General features: G+C 35.9%; 2 protein-coding genes across 2 annotated transcripts; one reads left to right on the top strand and one right to left on the bottom strand.

Moving 5' to 3' along the window:
* Positions 1–42: 42 nt before the first annotated feature.
* Positions 43–6,555, bottom strand: si:ch73-71d17.2 (RPA-related protein RADX). Its single transcript, XM_058783146.1, has 15 exons — positions 5,908–6,555; positions 4,905–5,056; positions 4,361–4,532; positions 3,896–4,004; positions 3,738–3,829; positions 3,535–3,660; positions 3,356–3,463; positions 2,615–2,788; positions 2,264–2,385; positions 1,830–1,903; positions 1,496–1,558; positions 1,370–1,419; positions 919–1,221; positions 657–809; positions 43–325 (listed from the first exon to the last, which is right to left on the bottom strand). Exons 1-15 carry the CDS (start codon positions 6,488–6,490, stop codon positions 204–206), a joined length of 2,403 nt encoding a protein of 800 aa, XP_058639129.1. The 5' UTR covers positions 6,491–6,555; the 3' UTR covers positions 43–203.
* A 768-nt stretch (positions 6,556–7,323) lies between these two features.
* LOC131543863 (uncharacterized) lies at positions 7,324–24,888 on the top strand. The gene is made up of 28 exons (XM_058781678.1): positions 7,324–8,163; positions 8,389–8,457; positions 8,683–8,790; positions 8,899–8,979; positions 9,853–9,954; positions 10,063–10,405; positions 10,810–11,009; positions 11,115–11,509; positions 12,391–12,545; positions 12,672–12,880; positions 13,345–13,484; positions 13,565–13,675; positions 13,759–13,923; positions 14,190–14,313; positions 14,453–14,656; positions 15,603–16,474; positions 16,633–16,772; positions 16,864–16,992; positions 18,270–18,613; positions 19,531–19,664; positions 20,967–21,095; positions 21,175–21,422; positions 22,043–22,208; positions 22,925–23,120; positions 23,866–23,996; positions 24,099–24,226; positions 24,350–24,504; positions 24,664–24,888. Exons 1-28 carry the CDS (start codon positions 8,110–8,112, stop codon positions 24,886–24,888), a joined length of 5,457 nt encoding a protein of 1,818 aa, XP_058637661.1. The 5' UTR covers positions 7,324–8,109.
* The last annotated feature ends 818 nt before the right edge of the window (positions 24,889–25,706 follow it).

Raw genomic sequence — 25,706 nt, 5'->3', positions numbered from 1 at the left:
TATTACCATGGTTAGTAAACCACATGGAGCCTTACTCAATGATAAAATAAAAAACATGTTTTATTGATAAATTATGCATAAATAAATAAATAATTTGTAAAAATATTCACACAAATTAAAGGTTATTCTGTTTACAAAAGCTGTATAAACTCATACAAACATGTTTTGTATCAGTGCATCCTTTCATCTCCAAAATGTTTCTGTCATCGTAAAGGAAATGCACGGTTTAGCACCAGCTCCATCTTCTCACCTCCTAATGCACATGCATCTAACACACACAGCAGTCTTTGATTGGTCAACTGGTTTGCAGTAGCGATCAAGTCAGCTGTTGGAGAAGAAAGAGAAACCAGATTTAAATGTTTAGCTAATATATTCTCACAGGAAATAAAATAAAGTTTTAGTGGTAGTTGTTATTTTTCTTTAATTTAAATAAAAATAATTCTCACAAATAAGTTGGTTTAACTTAGGCTTAATTAAAACAAACAAACAAAAAAACACACTGGCATTTTTTTAGCAGAATGCAGTATGAATAAAACTCTTGAGATTTTTTTTTATTTGCTGAAAGCATTATCGAATAAACTAAAATATGACAATTTATGTGTGAATGCACTGAAATTTGTTCTGAATAAATAAAAGTCCATTTGCTTCATATTTACCAGGGCTTGGAGGCGGGGCGTGTGGTGAAAAGCCTCCGTGTGATAGGATAGACTCCCAGGAGTTATTGTGCGAAAGGGGGAGGGGCATCCAGTGCAAGTTTCCCGGGGCAGCAGGCAGAAAAAGAACATCAAGCATCACTCCATCTGACAGAGCTATAGTGGAGAAATAAAAAACATTTGATCACAATACTACAAACATGCTGTGACTAACACTCTAACTTCATGCAAAAAACATATTCGTGTATGTGTTTTAAATGTGCACCTCTCATTGTCAGAGTGAAGTAGCCAGTGTAGCAGGAGGCGGAGCTAAAAGACTCCAGCTCTCTCTGTGGGAGGAGCTTGTGAAAGGTGTTAACCTGCAGCCCCACGGCAACAGCCTGGACGTGTCGCCGCTCATAACAGAAAACCCGTGGCAAAGTTTCAATGGCAACACGTGTCAGCCCCAGGCGGGAGGTCATGGGACTAGTGGGCGGCGTCGAGAACTCTTCGTCTTCATCTTCATCATTACTGTCATCTTCCTGTTCTCCGACTAGAAACTCCATGGCGCCATCAAACAGGGAAAAATCTGCAGAGCACAGGGACACAACGATCTTTCTCTGGAAATTCATAGCAAATTTGCTTTTGGCAAAGAATTTCTGTCTTTAGCCGATTAGCTTTCTGGTTAACTGTGAAATGATGTACAGGATGCATCCAGTCATTTTTATGGCTCTCACCTCTCTCTGCATCATCCTCTGTTGCAAGTGGTTGCAGAGGTGGCGCCAGCCTGAAGAGAGAGTATTATAATTCTCCACTCAATAACAGCAGTTTTTCTCAATCGGACAGAAACCAAACATTCTTACCTCTTTCTAGGACTAGTACTGCTGAAAAGTTTCCGCTTCACGGGTGTCCTGTGAGGTTCAGACCTGTGATAAAAACAGTTATAAATGAACTTGAAGGACAGTTCACCCAAAAATGAAAATGTAATAAAATAAAGATCTCCTTTGATCTTCCTTCGTAAAAAATCAAAAGGAGGGCTTTAGCTGCTCAGTTCCATGCAGTGACAGTGAAGGAAAACCGCTGCTGTCGTCTTCCACAGAAGTTATCGAATCTCATTTACACTTCTGCTTATGTTGTAGGATGCAAGATATTTTTTGATGATTTTTGGACAAATTTATCCATGCTTATAACACACACCCCTCTCTTTGCCGTCGTACTCTAGGACTGAGTGGAGCTGATGGAAGATCTGAATACTGTGTTCGCCCACTGTCCTATAAAAGGAAAGAAAATAGAGATTTAGCAAAAAGAGTTACACCGGACGCAAGCTGCGCGGCGCATCGAAATACATTAGAACCTATTATGCTGTCTACACTGGATGCGGCGCGGCGCTATACGACAAATCCCCGACAGAAAACTGCTGCTGTGTTCTATTTATGACGTATTGACACAAATTTCATATGATTTTAACGGTCGCTTTGTCGCATCCAGTGAAGACAGACTTTAGCTGTTGCGGCGCAGCAACTGTCGCGTCCGATGTAGACACGGTGTTACACTACTGTTCAGTTTGGGGTCATTAATTATGATGTTGTTGGTTGTATAATAGTGTGGGTTATTTGTTGCTGTCAATGTACCTCTCTATGATGGTAGCAGGCTGCAGTGATGACACACTGAACAGCAAACTGCCGTTTCTCTCTATAATTTAACTTCTCACATTCTAATTTCATCTCTCCTCCACTGATGAGACCAGCTTCCCCTGCAAACACACACTAAAATTAGTCACAGGAAGAGTGCTAAGTGAAAGTATCAAAACCTGAATTGGTACAGCAACACATTTGACTACTGAATTAATTTCATCAGAGTAAACAATACAGGCTGCCATTATCTGGCATTATTCCATGCTTAGTCCATTCAAAAACATATATATTTTTACATAAACACTGGCAAAATCTAGAAACATTCTCAAATCGTTTTCTGCTTCTCACCTTGTCTGTTTTCCATGAAGTTATGTAATGAAACAGGAAGTGGTGGGTAGCTGAAATATCCTCCAATCAGAGCTCTTTCCAGCAGACTGCTCTCATCCACCTGCTTCAGCCAGCGGAGAAACTGGCGGATGGGCCGTATCCCTCTGTATGGCATCACGGGGTGAGACCCTGTGCCTGTATATGTTTGAAAATAATAACATTGGATTCTTTTAAATCTTTAATACAGATTTTTAAAATGTTCTTAAAAGACGTCTCTTAAGCTCAGGCTGCATTTGTGTGATCAAAAGTACAGTAATATTGTAAAATACAATTACAATTTAAAATACTTGTTTTCTGTTTTATAATATTTTAAAATAGAATTTATTCCTGTCATGCAAAGCTGAATTTTCAGCATCATTAGTCCAGTCTTCAGTGTCACGTGATCCTTCAGAAATCATTCTAATATGCTGATTTGCTGATCAAGAAACACTTCTTATCATCATCAATGCTGAAAACTGTTTGTACTGCTTAATAATTTTGTGGAAAACAAAGAGAAAGTTCAAAACAGCATTTATTTAAAATAGAAATCTTTTGTAACCTCATAAATGTCTTTACTGTCACTTTTAAACAATTTAATGCTTCCTTGCTGAATAAAGGTTATAACTTGTGTCAACAACAAAAAATCTTACTGATCCCCAACATTTTAAACAGTAGTGTATATGATATGTCTGATTTATAAAAGTGTTTAAGTGTGTTATTTACCTGTGCAGTAAACCTGTGTCAGCGATGTGTTGGTAAGATAATCAAAAGTTGTAGCTCTGTCAACTGCTCTTCTGATCAGCTTTAGTCTGGTGCAGACAAGCAGTGCCACTGAATAGAAAAAAAAAAAAGAATTGATCGTTTGTCTATAATAATGATGATACAGAGACAAAACTACTTACTTGGATAGATACGGCTTTGAATGTCAGGTTGTGACGTGGAGAAAAGCTTGATCATGATTGGCTTGTCTGATGTTCTGTCTGCCAGCTGAAGCCAACGATACTCCTCCATTTCTGACCTTTGCCCATCTGTAAGGGGAAAGGTTTTCAGTCTTTTGGCTAAAGATGGATATTGAGCATATTTCAGTGTGTACCGAACGTCCCACCTTTCCTCCGGACACGTTCTGGTCGACCAACAAAGATCACAACACCAATGACATCACAGATGTGGCCATGTGGAGAACTTGGAAGCTCCTGTCTGTAAACCACAATCACTTAGTGCATTTCTTTAAAGGATACTGGAACTGTGATTTTGTACACATACCCACAGATGAATGAATGAGGCAGGTCTGGTAAAACCCAGTCTGGAGAAATCTGGTTCTTGGGGATGATAGTTATTTGAGCAGTGGGGTTCCTGGAATTAAGACTGATCTCTGAGGGATGAACAGAAGGTACAATGAAACTAAATAAGTATGAATAACATCCATGTTATAAATATGTACTAATATTTTTTATCTTATTCATATACAGTTCAAAAGTTTGGGGTCAGTAAAAGACATTTTTAAAACATTAATGAAAAATAAATAAATTATATTTGAACATATATTAAAATAAAAAAAACATTTATTTTAAACTGTAAAAATATTTCACAATATTACTATTTTACTGTATTTTTGATCAAATAAATGCAGCCACGGTGAGCATAAAACACTTAAAAATCAAAAACATAATCTGGCGTACACAAAACGTTTGAACTTCATATGTTGGATGAGTTTAATGTTCTCTCTACCAATGTGTGGCTCTGATTCCTGCCCCGTGCGGCTGCTGTAACTCTCCTTAACTCTGTAGCGACACAATCTTACAACTTGACCCGGATGAAGGATTCGGTACCATTCCAGACAGACTGTGTTCCACAGCACAACACAGGCACTGGATGAGCCATCACCAACCTGCAGCTCTGCCTGAGGAAAACAGATTGATGGAAGAAGTTCAATTCAATGTCAAAGCAATCTTGTGATGCATAACTAAAATTAAACATTTTACACTGACATACAGATGAGGGAAACAGTTGAAGTTAAAGTTAAATAGTTGAAATGAGAAGTGCCCACAATATTAGTCAATAAATATCAAATATCGACCAACACAATAAAATCACAGGATCTTGATATACTGAATCTCTGCTTCTTATTAGATTCTTTCTTGCCAAATCAACTTGTATTCTTCCAAAAATTACTACAAATGTTAAAACAATATTTATTTTATTACATATGACCAAGTTCCTACTGTTAACAGATATTTGCATGAAAAAGGATGTCTTGTATTCGACCTCTGACCTTATAAGGACATTCACATTTCTGATCTGCTTTCCCATAATAAATCAGTCTGGATTTGTGAAGAATCCGCACACACAGAGCGCCCCGGTACCGCCGAGATCCACTCAGGAAATGTCTGCGTACTTCTGCGAGGGAAACCGTGGACCCAATATCTGCCACCAGAAACAAAGGCATGTGCATGAATTTCATTTGTGTTCCACAGAAAAAAAGTAAGTCATGCAGGTTGAGGGTGATTAAATCATCATAGAATTGATTATTTTATTTATTTATTTGGATTCCCCTTATGTTTGAATGTAAATTCGACCCATATATTTCAAGGTTAAAAGCCACTGCACAATAAACATCTTGTTATGCCAATTTCTTTCTAAAGTTTTCCACACTTCTTCCGTTTAAAATCTTTTAGAAAATGTTAAAACCTGTTTAAAATATTCAAATATGTGACCCTGGACCACAAAACCAGTCTTAAGTCGCAAGTATATTTATAGCAATAGTCAACAATACATTGTATGGGTCAAAATTATCAATTTTTTTTTTTTATGCCAAAAATCATTAGAACATTAAGTAAAGATCATGTCCATGAAGATATTTTGTAAATTTCCTACCGTAAAATATAAAAACTTAATTTTTGATTAGTAATATGCATTGCTAAAGACTTTGGACAACTTTAAATGCGATTTTGTCAATATTTAGATTTTTTTTGCACCCTCCAGATTTTCAAATAGTTGTATCTCTGCCAAATATTGTCCGAACCTAACAAACTATACATCAATGGAAAGCTTATTTATTCAGCTTTATTTTATCTCAATTAATTAATGACCCTAATGACTGGTTTTGTGGTCCAGGGTCACATGTTCAGTTTTTTAACCGTATGCTCAATTTTTTTTCATGTGTGAGAAGTACAATAATGTTAAGTATTTTAGAGGGAAGGTGAAAACTATGCATCCCGAGTTATATGTTTATAAGTAAGTGATTCCCTCAAATGCCTCCTAGGCATCTTACACACCATCTATCTCCTCCTCAGAGTCCTCCGCGTCGGGTTCAGAGGGAGCCGTGTCCCGCCACATCTCTCCACAGAAGTCGTGATTATTCCACAGCGGCAGATAGGAGCTTCTGCGGGCTCTGAGAGGACCTGCGCTCGGCTCGGCTGCCATCCACGGAATGGCCCTCACATTGACGGAGGAGAGCGCCCTCAGAGCGGCATCGCCGCCGGAGAGTCGGTCCACCTCCAGACTGCACACATGAAAAGACGCGCTGTCTTCCCCGCGGCTGAGCTCCACATGCCGTACGACGGAGCCGCAGTGGAGCGCGTTGACGCTGATGAGTCTGTTCACAGCGGGATCCAGAGACACGCGAATCTTACAGTCTCCATCCGTGATAGTAGCGTCAAACAGACTGTCTGACATGGAAATGCTGTCCGGGAAACGGAGCGCGAAGTCCGCGTCCCTGCCGTAGCGCTCCAGAGAGATCAGGTACAGCGGCTCCGAGCGGGTTCGCGCTCTTGGGGAGGAAGATGTGTTGGATATTACCCTGTTTAGGGTCTTTTTGAGTGTACAGCAGTCAGAGGAGCTGCCTGACAGCGCGGCCATGTTTGCGCGACACAATAACAAAGCCGCAAAGCATTGTGGGAGATTGATTGAGTACAGCACTGAAAGAGAGCAAGACCATAGATATCATATAGAGTGATGATGTCTATGAGCAAGACAACGAAAATACAATTTAGGATATATGCGAGTAAAATGCATGGTTGAGCAGTCCTAACTAAAAGCAACTTGCATTGTGCCATTGATTTGTATCAAGATGCACAAATTGTTTTTGTGAAAAAATTTTGTGTAATTGTTTTTTAAAAATAGCCCACTGATTTAACTAAGGTCTAATCCTGGCTTAATCTAACCCCTGCCTGTGAAACCAGGCTATAATGTTGAAAACAATTACAGAAATCAAAATAAAACAAAAATAAAATAGAACAAGACGTAATTCTCAAAAATGAAAGAATAAACAGAACAAACAGAAAGAAAAATATAAAACTATATTACGGTAGCCGAGAGAGCTCAACGCGCTGCAACTTCAGAAAACACATGCAAATAGAAAAAGCACCAGCAAATCAAGAAAACAGCAAATGCTCACAACACAACCAAACAAAGAATTTTATTTGCAGTGCGTTTCTTTATTTGGTTGTGTTGTGAGCATTTGCAGCGCGTGTGTTGTTTTGTAAGTGTTGTAAGTGTTATGTTGTAAGTTGTTTTCTTAATTTTCAGGTGTTTTTTTCTATTTGCAGCGCGTTTAGCTCTCTTATCTGTACTATATAGTAGAAATATGAAGTATATATGAATTATATTTTAAGAAAGAAATTTAAATATAAAGAAAAAAAATTAATAAATGATTGAAATAAAACCGTTTATAAAATAACAATACGTTTAAAAATATAAAAAATAAATGAAATAAATATTGACATAAATAGCCTATAACAGAAAATAAAATATATGTATGAAGACAAAGGAGAAAACTACACATTTTTATTTTCTAATTTTTAGAAATTCAAAGAAAAAATCTATAAAGAAAAAATATAAAATAAAGACTGACAAAATATAAACTCAAATGACAAAAAATGAAAATCAACTAAAAATGAATTACAATTAAAGAAAGACTAAATAAATAAAACACATTGAAATAAACAGAATAGAAAATAAGATATGTTTAAAGATAAAAGAGAAAACTACAAATAGCCTATTTTAGAAATATATATATTTTTTAAATATATAACGAAAACAGTGAAATAACTATAAATAAAATCTCAATATCAAGAAAAATGAAAATCATATAAAAATCATTACAATTAAGAATATATGTAAGAAAATAAAATGCATGCAGAAAAAAATACATAACGTCAAGTATGTAAATAAAAGAAAGAAAAAGAAATTTTGACAGCAGTTTGAGCTACTGTAATTAATTTAGTAATTTAAATTTGAGCATTTGGTTCCCATGGCAGTGTGTGATATAACACACACAGAACGCCATCTAGCGGTGACTGTGCGTCGCTGAATAATGCAGCTCAATGAACTCACAACTCCTCAGGCGATCTTGGATTCAGGATTGGTATCTCTTAAGCGGACTTTAAAGAAGACACATTAAAGACAGCAATATGGATACAACTTATTAGCAGTTCTTTTTTCCAGTGTTTGAAGCCTGCTGTCCGGACTCTTGTACCATGTGGAAATATTACAAAAATGGACTTGTACCGAAAAGAAGCAAGCAGAAATCGGTAAGATTGTATTTTCAATTTAATATATTTGATCCTTTTAAAGTGTATTTATCAATACAGAAGACGTAAATTTAAAATGGATTATATGTGTGTATGATTGATAGCTAAACGTTTGATTAAAAAGCATTGAAAGTGCAATTATTTAAATAAATAGACCAAAGTCAACTCGCATAATCATATAACAGATATATTCAAATTTAATAAGAATGTGTTACAACTAAACAGGAGAATGAAGTTGTCAACCTCCCTCCCATTTCCAATGGGATTCCCGCAAAGTCAGCAGTAGGCCTACTGGTAAGCGTTTTCATTGATTAATGTTTGTCCTTTTTTTAATTAACAAGCCTACAGTTGTGATAGTTTCTTTGTTTAGCAGTGGAAGACTTTGCATCAGCTGTAACACAATCTGTTAATTTAGTGTTGCTAATTACGCTTATTGTGTTACTTGGGGAAGCCAATCATTTGAGCTGTTTGTGTACCACACTTTGTTGCTCCCTCATTTAAGATGCATGACTTGTTCAGGATCACCATACCAGGGGCCAAACCACAGCCCAAAGACTGCAGGAGCTGTTCTTCTTCTCTCAGGGCCTGAGGGATCACGGGCCCCTGGACAGAACCGCCAGGAAGAAGGTGTGGATTGGGAGATTTCAAATTTCAATTTAGAAAACAGATCCCATATTTGTATGTTGTAAAATGTATGTGCTAATATATTGAATGATTTCCTTAATTATGTGACAGAAAAACATTTTAGGCCACCAGAGTGTTCCATTATCCAGAGTGAGTGTGGAAACAGAGCTGGAAATCACTGCTCACCTTAAAGTAAGTTTGGAAAAATAACTCATGTTTCAGAATCTATTTTAGCCTAATCTTGGGTTCTGACTATTCTCTATCTATTCTCATAATATTGTTTTAAAATGCTTAGGATTATCAGGCTTAAACCATGTTTATCGCTCTTTATTGGATATATATATATCCAAGAAAGAGATAAAGTAATGAAATAAAGACTAATAAAATATAAAAATGAATAATGGAAATCAAATAATGATCATACTCAATTAATTTATACAATTATTAATAAATAAATAAAACAAATTAAAATAAATTTGCATGAAAATGCATGTATGAAGATGAATGAACTATAAAAATATTTTTGAAATATGAAATAATAAAACAAAGAAAAAGAGTGAATAGAAGTACAATTACAATTAAAGGAATAAGTAATGATTATTCTTTATTTAAAATGCTTTGGATTATCAGGCTTAAATCATGTATATAGCACTTTAATTATTGCATTTGTAAAATGTAATGAAATAAAGACTGATAAATTAAATATTTAAAAAAATGAAAATCAAATGTAAAAAATTAATTGCAATTATAGAAAGACTTAATGAGTAAATAAAACATATTGAAATTAATATAATAGAAAATGAAATACATGTATGAAGATAAAGGAGAAAAATATTAAAATATTTTGATAAGCAAAGTAACAAAATGTATAAAGAAAAAAATGAAATAAATACAGATAAAATATTAATATTAATAAAAATGAAAATCAAATATAAAAAAACACCACAATGGTCAAAAAGCTAATTAAGTATTTTCTGTGTTTGATCATCTAAATTTGAGAAATTCCAACAAAAGAAGGTGCAAATGAAAATAATTAGTTAAGTAATTACTTTTTCTCTGTTCCAGTACCATTTGCATCAGCGTCACTTGAAGGGAACCACTCAGAATTCGTCTCTTGAGGAGAAAGAAGCTGCAGTGTTTCAGAAAACAAAAACTATTGCGTTCAAGGTTAGTGTGAAATGTTAATGTTTTAAGCATTTATTATAAGTATATAATTTACGCAGCCATGATGTGATTCCTCCTCATATATAAATGAACTCTTCTTTGGTGTTAAAGGACCAGGTTTCATCAAACTGTCCTCCTGATCTCCTGCAGAGCCTTGTGCCACTAGATGAGAAAGAGAGGGAAGAAAAAGAATACAACAAGGAAAAAGAAAAGAAAGAGAGAACAGTAAATGTTCAAAATGCGTCTTCATGTACGGACGAGGCCCCGGAGGGCCAGGGCTCTCTGTCTGAGGGACCATTTAGAGCTGCGGATGTTGATTACAAACAAAGATCAGATGCAAGAGATCCAAGACTGCAACGTCATTCTTCTCTGAACACCCTACATGATGACAATATTTCATCATTACATTTTAAACACAGGAGATTCATGATCTATCTGTGTGGTGGATATAAAGGTAAGGTGGATATAGATTCTCTCAACAACACACATACTAGATTGCTAGGTTATTGAAACACACACACATATATATTAATATTTTCAAATGTTTTTGAAGGCTCTTATGCTCAACCAAGATTTCATAGTCTCTAATATTGTAAAATATTATTACTATATAAAATAACTGTTTGCTTTTTGAATATATTTTAAAATGTAATTTATTCCTGTGATGACCAAGCTGAATTTTCAGTCTTTAGCGTCACATCATCTACAGATAATTAATTTCTGTCACTTTTGATTAATTTAATGTTTCCTAGTTTAATAACACTTTAATTTCTTTAAAAAAAAATCTTACTGACCTCAAACTTAAAATTATAATTTAAATAAAATTAAAATGTAGCTATACATATGTTGTGTGTGTAGATACCGTCCCAGAGCGCAGTGCACTGATGGAGAGTGTGTATCCACGGCTGTATCTACACTGTAAGCAGAGAGGATATGATTTCAGAATGATAGACCTGCGTTCAGGAGTCGGAGATCCGGTTTCGGACAATCATGATTTGGCAGAGATGCACATGGAGACACTTAGACGTTGTCAGGAGACTGAGGGGCCAACTTTTATTGTAGGTTCAATTGCACACAGTTCATTTACATTCCAAGAGTCTCAGGGGGAAAAATTTAGTATTTTTATCAATATTTATACCATAGACTTTTTCCCTTTCTTGTAGGTGTTCACTGGACAGAAGCATGAGATACGGTCACTGCCGAATACGATTCCCCAAACAGATTTTGAAGCTATTTTAAAATTTGTGGAGAGAAGCAAGAAGAAGGTGTCTAGGAGGCAGTCAGACATGGCAGACGAGTCTCAGCTCAGTATCGACACCGGTGACAGTGGGAGTTTTACCCTGGAGAAGGAACCCCGTTCGTCAGAGGAGAAGGAGCCTTCGCAAAGTTCTGCCGTCTTGAGCGAGAACTCCATCTCCAGCAGTTCCACGTTAGATGGAGACGAGATACAGCTGGCCAGGAGCTGGATGGACTATGACCAGGACTTGACTCTCTTGCAGACATGGTATAAGCTGGATAAAAACACAATTCCTGCTGTGTACCGCTTACTTCCGGTAAGGTAAGTGCATATTTCAGTGACGTAAATCTGCATATCACATAATAAGCAACATTTTTTTTACTCTCCTCTCAGACTCTCAGAATACACCTTAGTCAGGGAAGTGCCGTATTTTCTTTTTGACATGAATAAAAAAAACGAGGAAGTACTGTGTCTATTACTTGTGAGTAAAATAGTAGAACATACATTTCTTTTCATCAGTTCCATTTCCATTTATTGAATATGAACAGCACAAGTTACTGAGCATATATCAATATCTATGAACTACTTGTTAGACGAGTTGAAAATAATAGAGTAATTGCTGCTATTGTTACTGTTGTACTAGTGATTTCCATGGACACAATACAACTTGAATGGTTGCAGTTGTTATGTTTTAGAGTTGTTAGAATTAGAGGTCTTAAACCAACATAGTTTTCCAGCTAGTTCTTGTAGCTGGAACACAATCCTCTGGCTTCTTAAAGGAATAGTTCACCGAAATATTCAAATCCTGTCATCATTTAATCACTCTCATGTCGTTTCTGTAAAACATTAAAGATATTTAGGAAAATGTGTTTTTTCATCCATGAAGTCAAGTCACCTTTATTTATATTGAGCTTCATACAATACGGATTTTGTCAAAGCAGATTTACAGTGTTAAATAAGCAAAACTCCATCGGTGACAGAAATGGAGAAACCAGGCTCAGTCGGGAAAAATCAAAGAAAGAAAGTGATAATCAACCAGGATTTGGATATTTAAAGATTTTTTGCATTGGTTTAACATCTGTGTCCACTTGGCCGATTTAAAGAAATGGTGGTCCTCTCTGAATATCTCCCTGGAGCTCATTTCATTTAATTCAGATGCTATTGTTTTTCATTCAGAGGCTTTTTTGTTTATTTCATATTAGCACACATCACCCTGACTACCTCAGTCGGGATGGGCATCGCAGGAAGCTGGGAAGGAAGGCGTGGCGCTCTTCCTGTGTGAAGCTGTGGAACATACTGTGGCGATCTGGACCTGAGGCCATTGGAGAAGAAGCCACCTACCATCTGCTTAGAACAGGCATGAGTTTTGCAGTCATAAGGAAGTTTTGTGTCAATCACAGATGTAGAATATATGTGCACTTGACTTTCTTGGATGTAAAGAAGCCTAATTGAATCACAAAGACAAATGTTGCGTATGTTTCAGTGCTGGACTGGGAAGTGGAACAGGGTCTTGGAGGAAAGCAGCCTCCAGAGGAGTTCAGTCACTGTTATAAGAGGATCATCACTGACCTTCTGTACAATCTGAAAAATGAATATGCACCACAGTTTATAGACCTGCACAAAGGAAGATCTGAAATCAATCAAACCTTGCATCAAGCTCAGCAGCGCTTTATAAGCAACATTCACCTCAAGGTCGGTATCTCTCTATCTAGATATCTCTAGCTAGCCACAGTACTGTTCAAATATCTGTGGTCAATAAAATTTCAAAAAATAAATTAATTAATACTTCTATTAATCAAAGATGAATTAAATTGATCAAAATGACAGTAAATGCATTCATAATGTTAGAAAGATTTCTATTTCAAGTAAAGCAGAAACCTGTTTTCAACATTGATAATAATAAATGTTTCATGAGCACCAAATCAGCATATTAGAATGCAAATTCAGCTTTGCATCACAGGAATAAATTACATTATCCTCTCAGAGATATATTTGATAATATCATGATTGTACTGCATAATCATTCTGACTTCTCCATCCTCAGTGCACACACCAGTCTGCAGACATTTCAGATCCTGCAAAGATGCACGAACACAATACAAAATAAAGCATTGTTAAAATGATTAATTAAATCTTGCATTTGAATTCTTTTCAAGCTGAGACACACTAATATCCATGAGACGACCGTCAGCTGGGGAAGGAAGGGTCTGAGTGCTAAACACAACAGATCTCATCAGTTTTATGTGGAACGGCTCTGCTCACACTTCCAGCGCACCGTCACTGCATCCCTCAACAAGTAAGACGACACACTCATTCTTCTATTCTTCATCTCACTTTTTCACTGTCTGTCAAGTTCTTCTCAAAGTGTTGCTTCAGACTTATGCAGGTCCGTCAGGCTAAAGGCTCTTTCGACATGCAGAGGAAAGAGGTTTCCAGACTCCGAGTTGAAGAAGAGATTCGCCGTCATGTCAGATTTGGGAAAACACTGTGAGTCACAGATTCTATCATGGTTCAGTTTTTATTTGACTAGTTTGAATTGAACATAAATGTTCTTTCTTTTTCCTTGTTAGAGCACAGGGCTATGCATTCAGGCAGGACTTTCTGATGGAAATGAAGCGTGCACTTGAAGCATCGGCGTCTTCCCAGAATGCTGTGCTGTTACTGGGGGAGCCGGGGTCTGGAAAGAGCACGACACTTGCCAAACTGGCACAACTCATACCTAGCTGGATACCTGGGTGGGCTAACAAAGGAAACATGAATTTAAACATTTTAAGAACTCTCTTTCATTTATTTGTTCAAAAACACAATAAAAATGGTAATATTGTTACAATTTTTAAAAGATATTATTACAATTTAATATAACTGTTTTAAATGTAATTTATTCCTGTGGTGGCGAAGCTATTTTCAGTATCATTACTCCAGTCTTCAGTGTCATATGATCAGAAATCATTCTAATATTCTGATTTGGTGCGTAATCTACAATTTTGTGTTTAATTCTTAGGGATGCCAAAGTGCTGATCTGCTTTGTAGGTCTGACATCCGACAGCAGAAACGTACGTCTGCTCCTCCAGACCCTATGTCTGCAGTTAGCCAACATTTATAATCTCAAAACAGAGATATCTGAGGTACATAAACACTTTAAAGGTCAATCAAATATTCATAAGGTCTTTTACACCGTATTGGATACACGATATTGTGAGATTGCTTGACTGTCTCACAGATAGTGTTGCACTATGAAATACAGTCTATGTTTTTTCCTCACAGTCACTGTCAGAGTTGTCTAGTGAGCTGTGCTCATTGTTGGGCCTGGTGACAGGAGACCGGCCCTTGACCCTGGTGCTGGATGGTCTGGATAATCTGAGTGAGGAACATGAGGCTGACCTTTCCTGGCTTTGTAATGCTTTACTGCCAAACGTCTTCACTGTCCTGTCTGCCAGCACACAGTCTAAATGTGCTCATAATCTACAGGTAGGCAGATGTGTCACTACCATTCAAAAGTTTGGGGTCATTAGAATTTTTTGAAGTCTCTTATGCTCACTAAGGCTGTATTTAAAAAAAAAAAATACAGTAAAATTGCAAAATATTTTCAGTTTAAAATAATTGTTTTCTCTTTCATTCTATTTTAAAATATAAAAATTTAATTAATTTATTCCTGTGATGGCAAATCTGAATTTTTAGCATCATTACTCCAGTCTTCAGTATCACATGACCCTTCAGAAATCATTTTGATTGGCTGATTTGGTGCTCAGAAACATTTGTTGTTTTTATCAATGTTAAAAACAGTTTTGCTGCATAATATTTTTTGTGAAAACTGTGGTGCATGTTTTTTTATGATTCTTTGATGAATAGAATGTGAAAAGGAACAGCATTTATTTGAAACACTGTTTTGTCTATATACACTAACAGAAAACCTTTGTAACATAATTAATGTCTTTGCTGTCACTTCGTATGAATTTAATGGGTCCTTGATGAATAAAACTTTTAAATTCTTTCAAAAAAACAAAAAACCCAAACTTTTGATCGCTAGTATATAATAGTAGTAATATTGTATAGAAAAAAATTATTTTATGTTTTATGTTATTTTATTTTATTACATTTAAAAGTTTATATATATATTTTAAAACGCATCTGTACTCTTTGGCATTTAACACCATATGAGAGCATGTTTTTATGATTGTTTTGGTCTTATGTTTTTATGTGTCTATTGTTTTAAATTAAGTATGCTTGTACAGCACTTTGGTAAACACTTGTTGTTTTTAAAAGTGCTTTATAAATAAACTTGACTTTGACTTATTTTATGTGTTTTATTTTATTTTTAAATTAAAAATATATAAAATATAGTGAAAATAATGATCAGAGCAATGATTGTTTTTTAAGGGCAGTCAGTTTCTTGCTTCTTTCTTTTATTTTTCAGTCCCAAGTTAAGGTCACTGTCCTGTCCCTACCGGCCCTTAACTGTGAGGACATCACATCAGGACTGGTGTCAAGACTAGCATCAGATTTTTGCCAGCTGACTGAAAACCAGCGGAGTCTTTTATTCCAGTCCTGTCTATCCTGTCCATCCCCTCTCTACCTCAATTTAGCCTATGCTGAGACCAGGAAATGGAGTTCCTTTACACCAAAAGAGAGTCTTAACATCCCTACGGATCCGAATAAACTCTTCGTGAGCGTCCTTGTTAGTTTGGAGCGAGAGCATGGGCCGTGTTTGGTGCGACGCACGGCTTTGCTCATATCGCTGTCCTGTTCTGGTGTGACTGAGGAGGAGCTTTTGGTGCTTTTGGGGCGTGATGATCATGTCATACGTGAGATGATGGTTTTGCATCATCAGACGATTCCCGTTTCTGAATACTCTCCAGTGCCTTATGCATTTGTGGCACGACTGCTGCATGGTCTGAAGGGTTACGTCACAGAAGTGGAAAGTGACAGCACGTGGGTTCTGCACTGGACTCATACAGAGTTCGCCCGTGTTGTCCTGCAGCGATACGCACCAACAGAAGACTCCATAAAAGCTGTACATGCAGACTTTGCAGATTACTTCAATGGGAATGTCCCAAATAGCCCAGTTTTTCAGCCGCTAGCCTGGATCAGGAAGGAGAAGGGAAGGAGGTGCTATGAATTTAATTTGCGCAAGCTCCACTGTTTGCCCTATCATTACATCCACTCCAAGCAGATTATTCCTTTACTCACACAGTGTCTGTTTAACTATGAGTTCCTGCTGCACAAACTGTGGGGCCTATCCATCTATCATGTCGAGGAGGACCTTAAAGCTGCTGTCATACCAGAGAAGTATGAATATGAGCTCAGCAAACAAGTTTGTTTTGCAGGAATAGCTGTTTGATATTATGGGTTTATACAGTATATATATTCATACATATATAATAGAAATTTTTCAGAAAATGCTGAGACAGAGTATCCTGTGTGTATGCGCTTTGATTGTGTTACAGAGAGCTTCTGGATGTGAAGGTGTTGGGTCAGGTTTTGTGTCTTTCTCATTCTGTGCTATTAAATGATCCATGCCAGCTGGCCTCTCAACTGTTGGGCCGTTTGGAGCGGATCATTTCCCAAGATAAACCTGTTACTTCAGGTACACACACAAACATGAGCACCAACACACACACACACATATATAAAGAGGTCAAAGGTAAAGTCATATCTCTGTGTACGTGTTGTTTCAGGTGACCCAAGACTATACTCTTTTCTGCATGATCTGTTGGCACAGTGCAAGAGCTCTTCTCTACCAGTTCTCGTGCCCTCCTCCACCTGCCTGCTTCCTCCAGGTGGACTCGTACACACACTCCTGTCAGGTACACGTATTGAATTTCTGGACATCTACTGGAAGGCTCAGTTTCCCGACATCACCATTCAGTCAGTGATTTTGGCTTAATGTATGTCCAAGTTCTGATTCTTAGATTAGTATATAATGTATTTTAAGTGCCATGTAAAATTATACATTACACATTATTTTCAGTGGCACTGGTCAGATTGTAGCCTTGAAGCCTTGGGTTTCTTTGTGAATTTCCTAGGGGGTTTTAGAAAGATGGTTTCAGATTTATGAGTAAATTAAGGTCTGTGGTCAACATTACGTGAAGACATATAATACACACAGTCATAACTCGTAAGTGAATTTTGAATTTACTGTATGCTTTAAAAATGTAAGTTGATAAGTTACCAGATACATACTACAGCGGTTGTCCAATGAATTTTACAAGCACATAAACTCACATCCTAGTACTTTACACAAAAAGTGGGGAATAGTTCAGCTTTTGAATAGTAAAATAAACTCTACAACAGTGTTGTTATTGTTAACTAAAACTATTGTACTTGAAACACAGCTGAAATAAAATGTAATATATATTTTAGAAGATAAATTTAAACTTAAAAAATTTAAATGTAGCCTTGGCAACTAACCGAATAAAATATGTTTAAGTACTAAAATTATAACTAAAAACATGTATGTACACAATAAGTGCATTGTACCAAGTGATTAATTTAAATGTAAGTACATAGTAGTTAAGGCCATCTAATATAAAGTGGGACTGGAGTAATGATTTATTTTCTAATATAAAAATAAAACTTATTTTTATTTCTTAATATATTTCTTGCCATTCTCAAATACATGGATTGCTAATATGAATTTTATTCATAGTGCCAACATTACTGCCAACTTTCTGCCAGCAGAAGAAGGAAGTGAGTTTATGCGGTTTGGCGAATGATCTGTCACGTGGAATTAAGCACACAGCTGTCTTAGCATTTTTAAAGCAGTGGTTTCAAAATTCACGTTTGAGGATTGATTGTGTGGAATTTACTGTATGCTGCAGAACAAGAAGTCTGTTTAAGTGTTTTTAACCACACCTTATTTTACTAAAAATTGAAAGCAGTCTTTCGAAAAAACCCATAGAAAACTCCAAAGGGAACCCAAGGTGAATTAGCCTTTCGTTTTGGCCTACAGACTGACCTCACGAGTGAACAGCTCTATAACCTGCAGTGGTTTATGACCAAAGCATAAAACTCTAAAATAAGATTCTTTATCACATAATGGCTGAATGATCTGTCCTTAACATCCTGACTCGTATTTAACTAGGTCATATGAGTGCTGTGACAGCTCTGGGTCATGGTCGGCATTACATCATTTCCTGCTCCTGTGAAGGAATGCTAAATCTGTGGCGTCTGGATGAGCAAACGAGACCTGTGAGGTCCTTACCGAGGGCTCGTGGATCTGCAGTAGACTGGGCCGCTGACTCGCTCACCCTCTGTCTGGATGACAGTGTGGTTGTGCTACAGATGGGCCACTGCCTCCAGGTGAGAGAGGTGGATTCTGGGAAGGTGCTGTACATGGAGAAGGATTCTCTGGATGTTCCTGTGGTCACAACTGCCTGCGATGGATGTTTGCTGGTGGTTTTTTATGACGGAAGTCACCTGGTTAAGGTGAAACCTCAGGCAGACCATTCTTCCTATATGTACTGTACACTGTAAAAAAAATAAAAATCCTGTTAAATGTACAGTAAAAAGGCATATTTTTGAATAAATTATGTGTATATATATATATATATATATATATATATATATATATTATCTACTTGAACTACCAAAATCAGCTTTTTGTCTTAAAATTTACTGATAACCTCCATAATAATACAGGTGTTACAATAGAAATAGACGATTAATCGCGATTAAACGCCTCCAAAATAAAAGTTTTTGTTTTCACAATTTATGTGGGTATACTGTGTATATTTATTATGTATATATATATAAATACAAACACATGCATGCATATATAAACATAAAATGTTTCTTAAATATATTTCTATATAATATAAGAATATACATGTAAATATTGTCAAAATATATACTGTATGTGTGTGTATTTATATATACATAAATATACACAGTACACACACATATATTATGTCAATAAAAACAATTATTTTGGATGCGATTAATCGTTTGACTGCACTACTAAATACATAACTAATATACGTAAACTATGCAATAAACTTTGACTAAATGACATAACATTTAACAAAAATACTCTAAGGTACATTACTAATAACAAAAATTAGAAGAAACTATTTATATACATGATTTAGCTACATGATGTCACATCCTTTTATTGTTTTTCACAATAATTTAAATAGTTATTTAGTTTTTAACTTGCAATATACATCAATTCGACAGTATTTTACTGTAAAATGACATATAATGTGATGTTCAACCATTTACAGTTTTTACTGTGTACGGTACATTGCATTTAACCAATTAACAGCCATTGAAATTATAAAAGAATATGACCAGTTATCAGTTCGGTTCTAACTTCCTCTGTTTCTCTTTTATTTTGCTCTTAGGTGTTTGATCTCGTGGCGTCCTGTTCACTGTTGCGTTGTGTAAACCTCACCCTCGAGTTTGAGCCCATCCACAAAGATCAGTCCATCTTAGTCTCTCGTCACTCTTTTAAAGACTATGTTCTCTTCGCCTACAGGTTATTAGTACATTACAACACACATAAACGCATGCACATCTAGATTAATTAATCAACACAGTATTTTATTCTTAAATAACAAATGCATTCTCACATAATAATAGAGCACATATACAGTTTCCACTCATGTGTGAAAACAATGCCGCTGTTCTCGGACTGATTTATATTGTCTGGTCACACAATGAATTATTTAAGAGTCTGCTTCTCACCCAACATTAATGTGTATGTGTGTGTGTTTGCGCTGCTGGTTACTTTTGTCGATGGTTTCGTGTAACGCTGTAGCTATAAAAAAGGAAAAAAATGTGTAAAGGTTTCCCAGAAGCTGTTTATTTTTCTCGTATTTCATTACGTGATTAAAAAGCATGGATTAATAAGGATAGATGACTGAAAGGAGTAATGAACCTTTGATCTTAATGTGGTTAAACTGGAAGCATCGCATGCATGCACATACACGCAACTGGGTTGACTAGTAATATGAAACAGTCTGAGTTTGTTATTAAAATAACAGTAGTTATCAGCGTTATGGATAATAATACCCACATTTACACATGAACAATTTCTGTTGAGAGTTCAAAAACTATACCCACAGGATAGATGCTATTATTACTAAACATCAGAAGAAGTATGATAAGAGAAAGATATGGGAAAGTGTGTGTTTGTGCTGTTTACATTTGCATGTAGCACCTGCTGCTTTGCATGTCCTCCTAAGGATCCCAGTGTTAGGAAAGAGCAGCTGAAATGTATTTCTAACAATGTCCCTGATCATTTCAATTTGAACTTGGTTCTGTGGCACATTTCAGCACAAATTATTTAGTGAATATGCCATAATGTCACAGAGGCTTTGATTAAGAGGATGTTATTAAAGGATGGGACAGTTAAAAACTATTTTTGGCTTGACAGCAAACATGCAACCTGTGAGTAATTGAAGCGCAGCACTGTTACTCATGTCACATGCATAAGAATCATGAAAATATATACACTGCTGTTAAAAAGTTTGAAGTTGGTAAGATTTTAAAAATATTTTTTAAGAAATTTCTTTCACGCACCAATATTGCAGTTATTTGATATAAAAATCACAGTAGAAATAGTAAATATTTGTACAATTTAAATGTATGGTTTTCTGTTTTTATGCTTTGTAAAATGCAATTTATTCTTGTGATGGCAAAGCTTAATTTTCAGCATCATTACTCCAGTCTTTATTTTGAGGAAAACTATCATTTTTTAGGATTCTTTGATTAATCAAAATTTAAAAAGAACACCATTTGTATTAAATAAAAAATCTTTTTACATATCCCATTGCAGGGATGGAGGAGAAGCAGCAATTTTCAATGCTAAATGTGGAGTTGTGTCGGTCACATTGAAAGCTCAGCACCCTGCAGCATCTATACAAGCTGTAGAGATCAGCGCTCAGTATTTACTGCTCTTCTGCAGGTAATGTTAACGTGAAAATTACCGTAATGCAACCCTGAGTTGTTATTATCCATTATATCGGTCTCTTTGGTTTTTACAGATACCCCTATAAAAGACAGAGTGAAATCATTCACATTGAACTCTTCAGCACAGCATCTTTCCAGTACCTGCGCTCTATTTTGGGTTGCAGTCAGGACTACATTTCCCAGGTCACCATTGCAGGGGGCGGGTCCCACATTGTGGCCTTTTGTCCCACCCCTCACAGTGACACCACAGAGATTATTATCTGGAACCTTGAGACTGAAGATCATAAACACATGGCACGGTTTCCTGGTCTGCTGGCTCATGGTTTGTCAATAAACCTGTTAAGTATTATTGTCTCCAGCACTGAACACCATTATGACTCTTTTGTCAAAACAAACACACATTGTTAAGGGTAGCATTTGGTATAGTGGTTGTAAACTAAAATAATTGTGTCCAGACCAGTGTTATTTTTATATTTTTGATATACTACCATAGTGTTGTTATAAATTTAGAATAGTTTTTTTTTTTCTAGTGTTTTTTTATTAATCTATATTGTTTTCAGTCATTTTTATTTATTAGTTTTAGTTTAGCACTTAAAGTTCAATTAAAAGAAATGTAAAATATTTCATTTAAATTTTTATTAATGTATGTATGCATGTATGTATTATTATTATTTTTTAAAATTTTTATGGTTTTATTTTTAGTTAACTATAATAACCTGATCCAGGCATGCAGTAAAAGCTTTTCATCGATCACTGAGAAAGATGAAACAAACAAACTTGAAAGTAAACACCCACGAGGAAAATTCATTATCATGTAAATAAAAAATAAAAAAAACATTTTGGTTTATTTATGGTGTATATATTTCTATTTTTCTATTTTATTTTCTCAACAGCTGTATTTGTATGTATGTGTCAGCATGGTTCTTCTTCACCATGTTGCAGGTGTGTGTTCTGATCTGCGGTACGGCATAGGTTTCTGTCCCGGGGAGCGATTCTTACGCATGTGGAACCTGGGATCCAGAATAAATGACCAAACACTCACATATAACGTGCACAAAGTACACAGCGACGGCACAGCAGAGATTGTAACCATGCAGAGATATCCAAGGTACAATGTCCACTGAACAACTAGCATACATATGGCATACACTTTATGAGCAGTTTATTACTGTAAACACAATGAGTCAGCACAAGATATTTTTAGACCAGAATGTTTATAGCCATTTTCTATGCATAATGTAACTACAATTAACAGCCTCAGTTACTGCTATTGTTCTACAGACACCACCTAGTAAGGTTTTACACTGACAGTGAGATTTCTGTAACAGTACTAATGAACTGAATGTGTTCAGGGTTATTAATCAGTAAAACTAAATGAATATTTCTTGTTCCACAGCTAGCAATTTTTTAATCTATGTTCATATTTTTTACTGAATGAAATAAATTGTTTTCACACAATTAACAGGTTTATGCTTATTCTAAACTATTTCAATAAATGCATTTTGACAATGATTATTTAAATAAAATCAAATAGATGCAAAGTTAATAATAAACTATGCCATGATTATTTGAGTTACCTGTTTCATTTGTACAAATCTTGATGACAAATATTCATCACATTATGTTTATTAGTTTTTAAAACTGTGTTATCCAAATGAAGGGAAATTTTATATGCAATTCAAATACATGAATCTAAATTTATTGTTTTGAGTATAGTTTTATACCCAAAAGCCATGAATTTCATAAAATATGTCTGTCACTGTTATATGTACAAAAAGAAAGATCTTTTTTGGTGGAAAGTTTTAAAAATTCCCTCTGAATCAGGTATGTAGTGTGTCAAAGCACCCGTCCTGGGACTGTAAGAATCTGGAATGTGGCGCGGACGCGATTCAAGGGTCGTCCTGTGCAGGTGGAGCATGGCCTGTTCTCCAGTTCAGACATCGCTCTTGTACGAGACCTGAAACTCTATATTCTGTCTGACCGCGGTACCGCCAACTTCACCGATACATCTGTCTACCAGGTACTTCTATGCACCGCACAGACTGAAGAAATGATATGGGACCCATATTTATGCTGGTCTGAGATCTGTCACCTGAAATTGACGCTGATAGTATAGTTGTTTATGCTTATCAACCATGCTCACACTTGCATCCAAGTCCATCTTCAGCAATGTCTCCAATTAATTAAAACACAAGGCTTCCGGTCACTTTTTTGGTGAATCATGAGACACCTCTTCACAAGGATTAAGGGCCATTGTGTTGTTCAAATACAGTTAACACTAAAACAGATCATTAGATATTAATGAACAGTGTCATTTTTCAGTAAATCAATCAAATCAGTAAAATGTAAATAAATAAATACATTAAAAAGGGGAAAAATAAACAAAAATGAAAAAAAAAAAGCAATGTTATTTTAGTAATATTTATATAATATAGTATTTATTAATATTTTGGATTACCTTTTATTTTTATATTTATATGTTTTTGTATTTATTGTTCTTTTTTTTAATATTTCAATTTGGCTTTATTTTTATTTCAGGTTTAGTGCTTTTATTACAAAAACCTAAAAAAAAAAGTTTTTACTCCCCTTTTATTACACTTAATTCTATTTAACACAACCAATTATTTATATTTTTAGTTAGAAATAACAACATAGGAAGAAAGATTATGTAAGTTATGACCTGCAAAAATTAGTTTTGTACTTTAGAGTTATACATGACATTTTACTGCCATGCAAACTGTTTCCTGTTGCACTTTTTTCTGTAGACATTGCTGGTGTATGACCTTCTTAAAAAGAGCTACATTAAGAGACAGACTGGACTGTTCATCGTGCCCTGTCCTCGACAAGACTATCGGCTCTTAGATGGTGAAATACTGCTGGGCCTTTCTGAAACACGGTAAGAGCTCACTTCCTCATTCAGCAGAAACAGAAAATTACTGTATTGCTTAGTCTAGTTTGAGTAATATTCATGAGGTTGCATGGATGTGGCATGATGTAGGGATCATCTGATATTGTGGGATCTGGACTCTGGCTACATTAAAGGACGTATCAAGACGTCCTACAAAGAAACCCTACTCTCCAGCATGGACAGAGATTCCCAGATTATGTCCTCAAAAGAAAAGACAGGTATTCAAATGTACATGATACTTGACTTTACCATTGCATTTATACAACGTCTCAGTCCCACGTAGATTTTCATACCATATTCAACATAAAAAAAACAATCCTGAGTCTAAACTTGTTACACAGGCCTAGTAATGCCATGGGACAGGCGCACCGAAACCCAGACGGCAAAAAGGAGGCGACAGGACCGTGAGGTGAAGAGAGAAAAAGATGAACAGCAGCGCCTTGAAAAAGAGAAGTTCAACTCTATAGACCAGTATCTTCTCAGCGGTGATGAGCGGGTAGAAAGACAGTTGACCAATAAACTAAACCACTGTTCTTTCCTGAATTATGAAATAATAAACCATATGTGGTCTACATGGTTGTGAACTGAACTTAAGTGTATCGATTCCATCTTTGAATCTCTTGATCTCTCTCACTTTTCTCTGTGTATCACTTAGGTGGTCATATGCTCATATTTTGCCCATCATCTCAACGTCTTCAGTATGGTTTCTGAGGAGCATCTGCACACCCTGGAGGACCGCTGGTCCCATTTGAGCCTCCGTACTGCCGCGATCACTCACACTGGAGGGTACCTGGTGGTCTCCAACTACAGTGAGGCCCAACATGCTCCATACCTCACCGTTTGGGACACACAGCAGGGAAAAGTATGCAAATCTGTTTAAAAATGGCTAACATTTATTTTCAATCAAGTTATTTTTAATCAAAACAAAGCGGGCACATTGCTCACTTCAGGCCCAACAGTTAAATCTTTACATTTAATAAGTATTTGTTTTAAGATGTAATTCATCTATGTATTCAGTAAGATGAATGTTCCTTATTAAAGGTGCGAAGAGATTGAAAAATGAACCTGGAATCTGTTGCATTGCTATAAGCGATGATGGCTGCAGAGTGGTTTTCGGCATTGCAGGATTCAACAAGTATGTGCCACCCCAGTTGCAATGTTCAAAACCTGTTCACTTATATCATAGCTTTTTTTTAATATACTCTACTGGTCAAAAGTTTGGAATAATTAATAAAAATAAAATAATAGTTATTATTTTTTTATGTTTTTAAAAAGTCTCATGTTCACCAAGGCTGGCTGAACTTTTTTTTCCTAAAACTCAGATTAAAAGTATGGGAGCCGTTCCGGAGGAAACATAAAACCATCTCTGGCTACGGGAGTTTAAATCTTAACTGGTCCAGCTTGCTGTTTATCACTGAAGTACAATCCAAGGCTATTTTATTATCAGGTACAGCAGACCTTTGCTCATACTTGTGTTGACATGTTCTAGATGATATCAGTTTAATCTAGGTCAAGAATAAGATCCAGACTTTGGTAATCTTTAAAGTTTAGTATGGGATGTGGTGGTGATGTCTTAAGGTCTTGCACACTGAGTCAAAAATTTTCGTATGTCTTTTTTCAGTTTTTTCGTATTCGTCATCCTCTCCTATATCAAAATGCTTTCTATGGATGCGAAAACGTGGAAAATCAAACCTGATC

This window comes from Onychostoma macrolepis, chromosome 07 (genome assembly GCF_012432095.1).
Source record: "Onychostoma macrolepis isolate SWU-2019 chromosome 07, ASM1243209v1, whole genome shotgun sequence".
Lineage (NCBI taxonomy): Eukaryota > Metazoa > Chordata > Actinopteri > Cypriniformes > Cyprinidae > Onychostoma > Onychostoma macrolepis.
The sequence above is the reverse complement of the archived record's forward strand: the minus strand, read 5'-3'. Positions and strand labels throughout refer to the sequence as shown.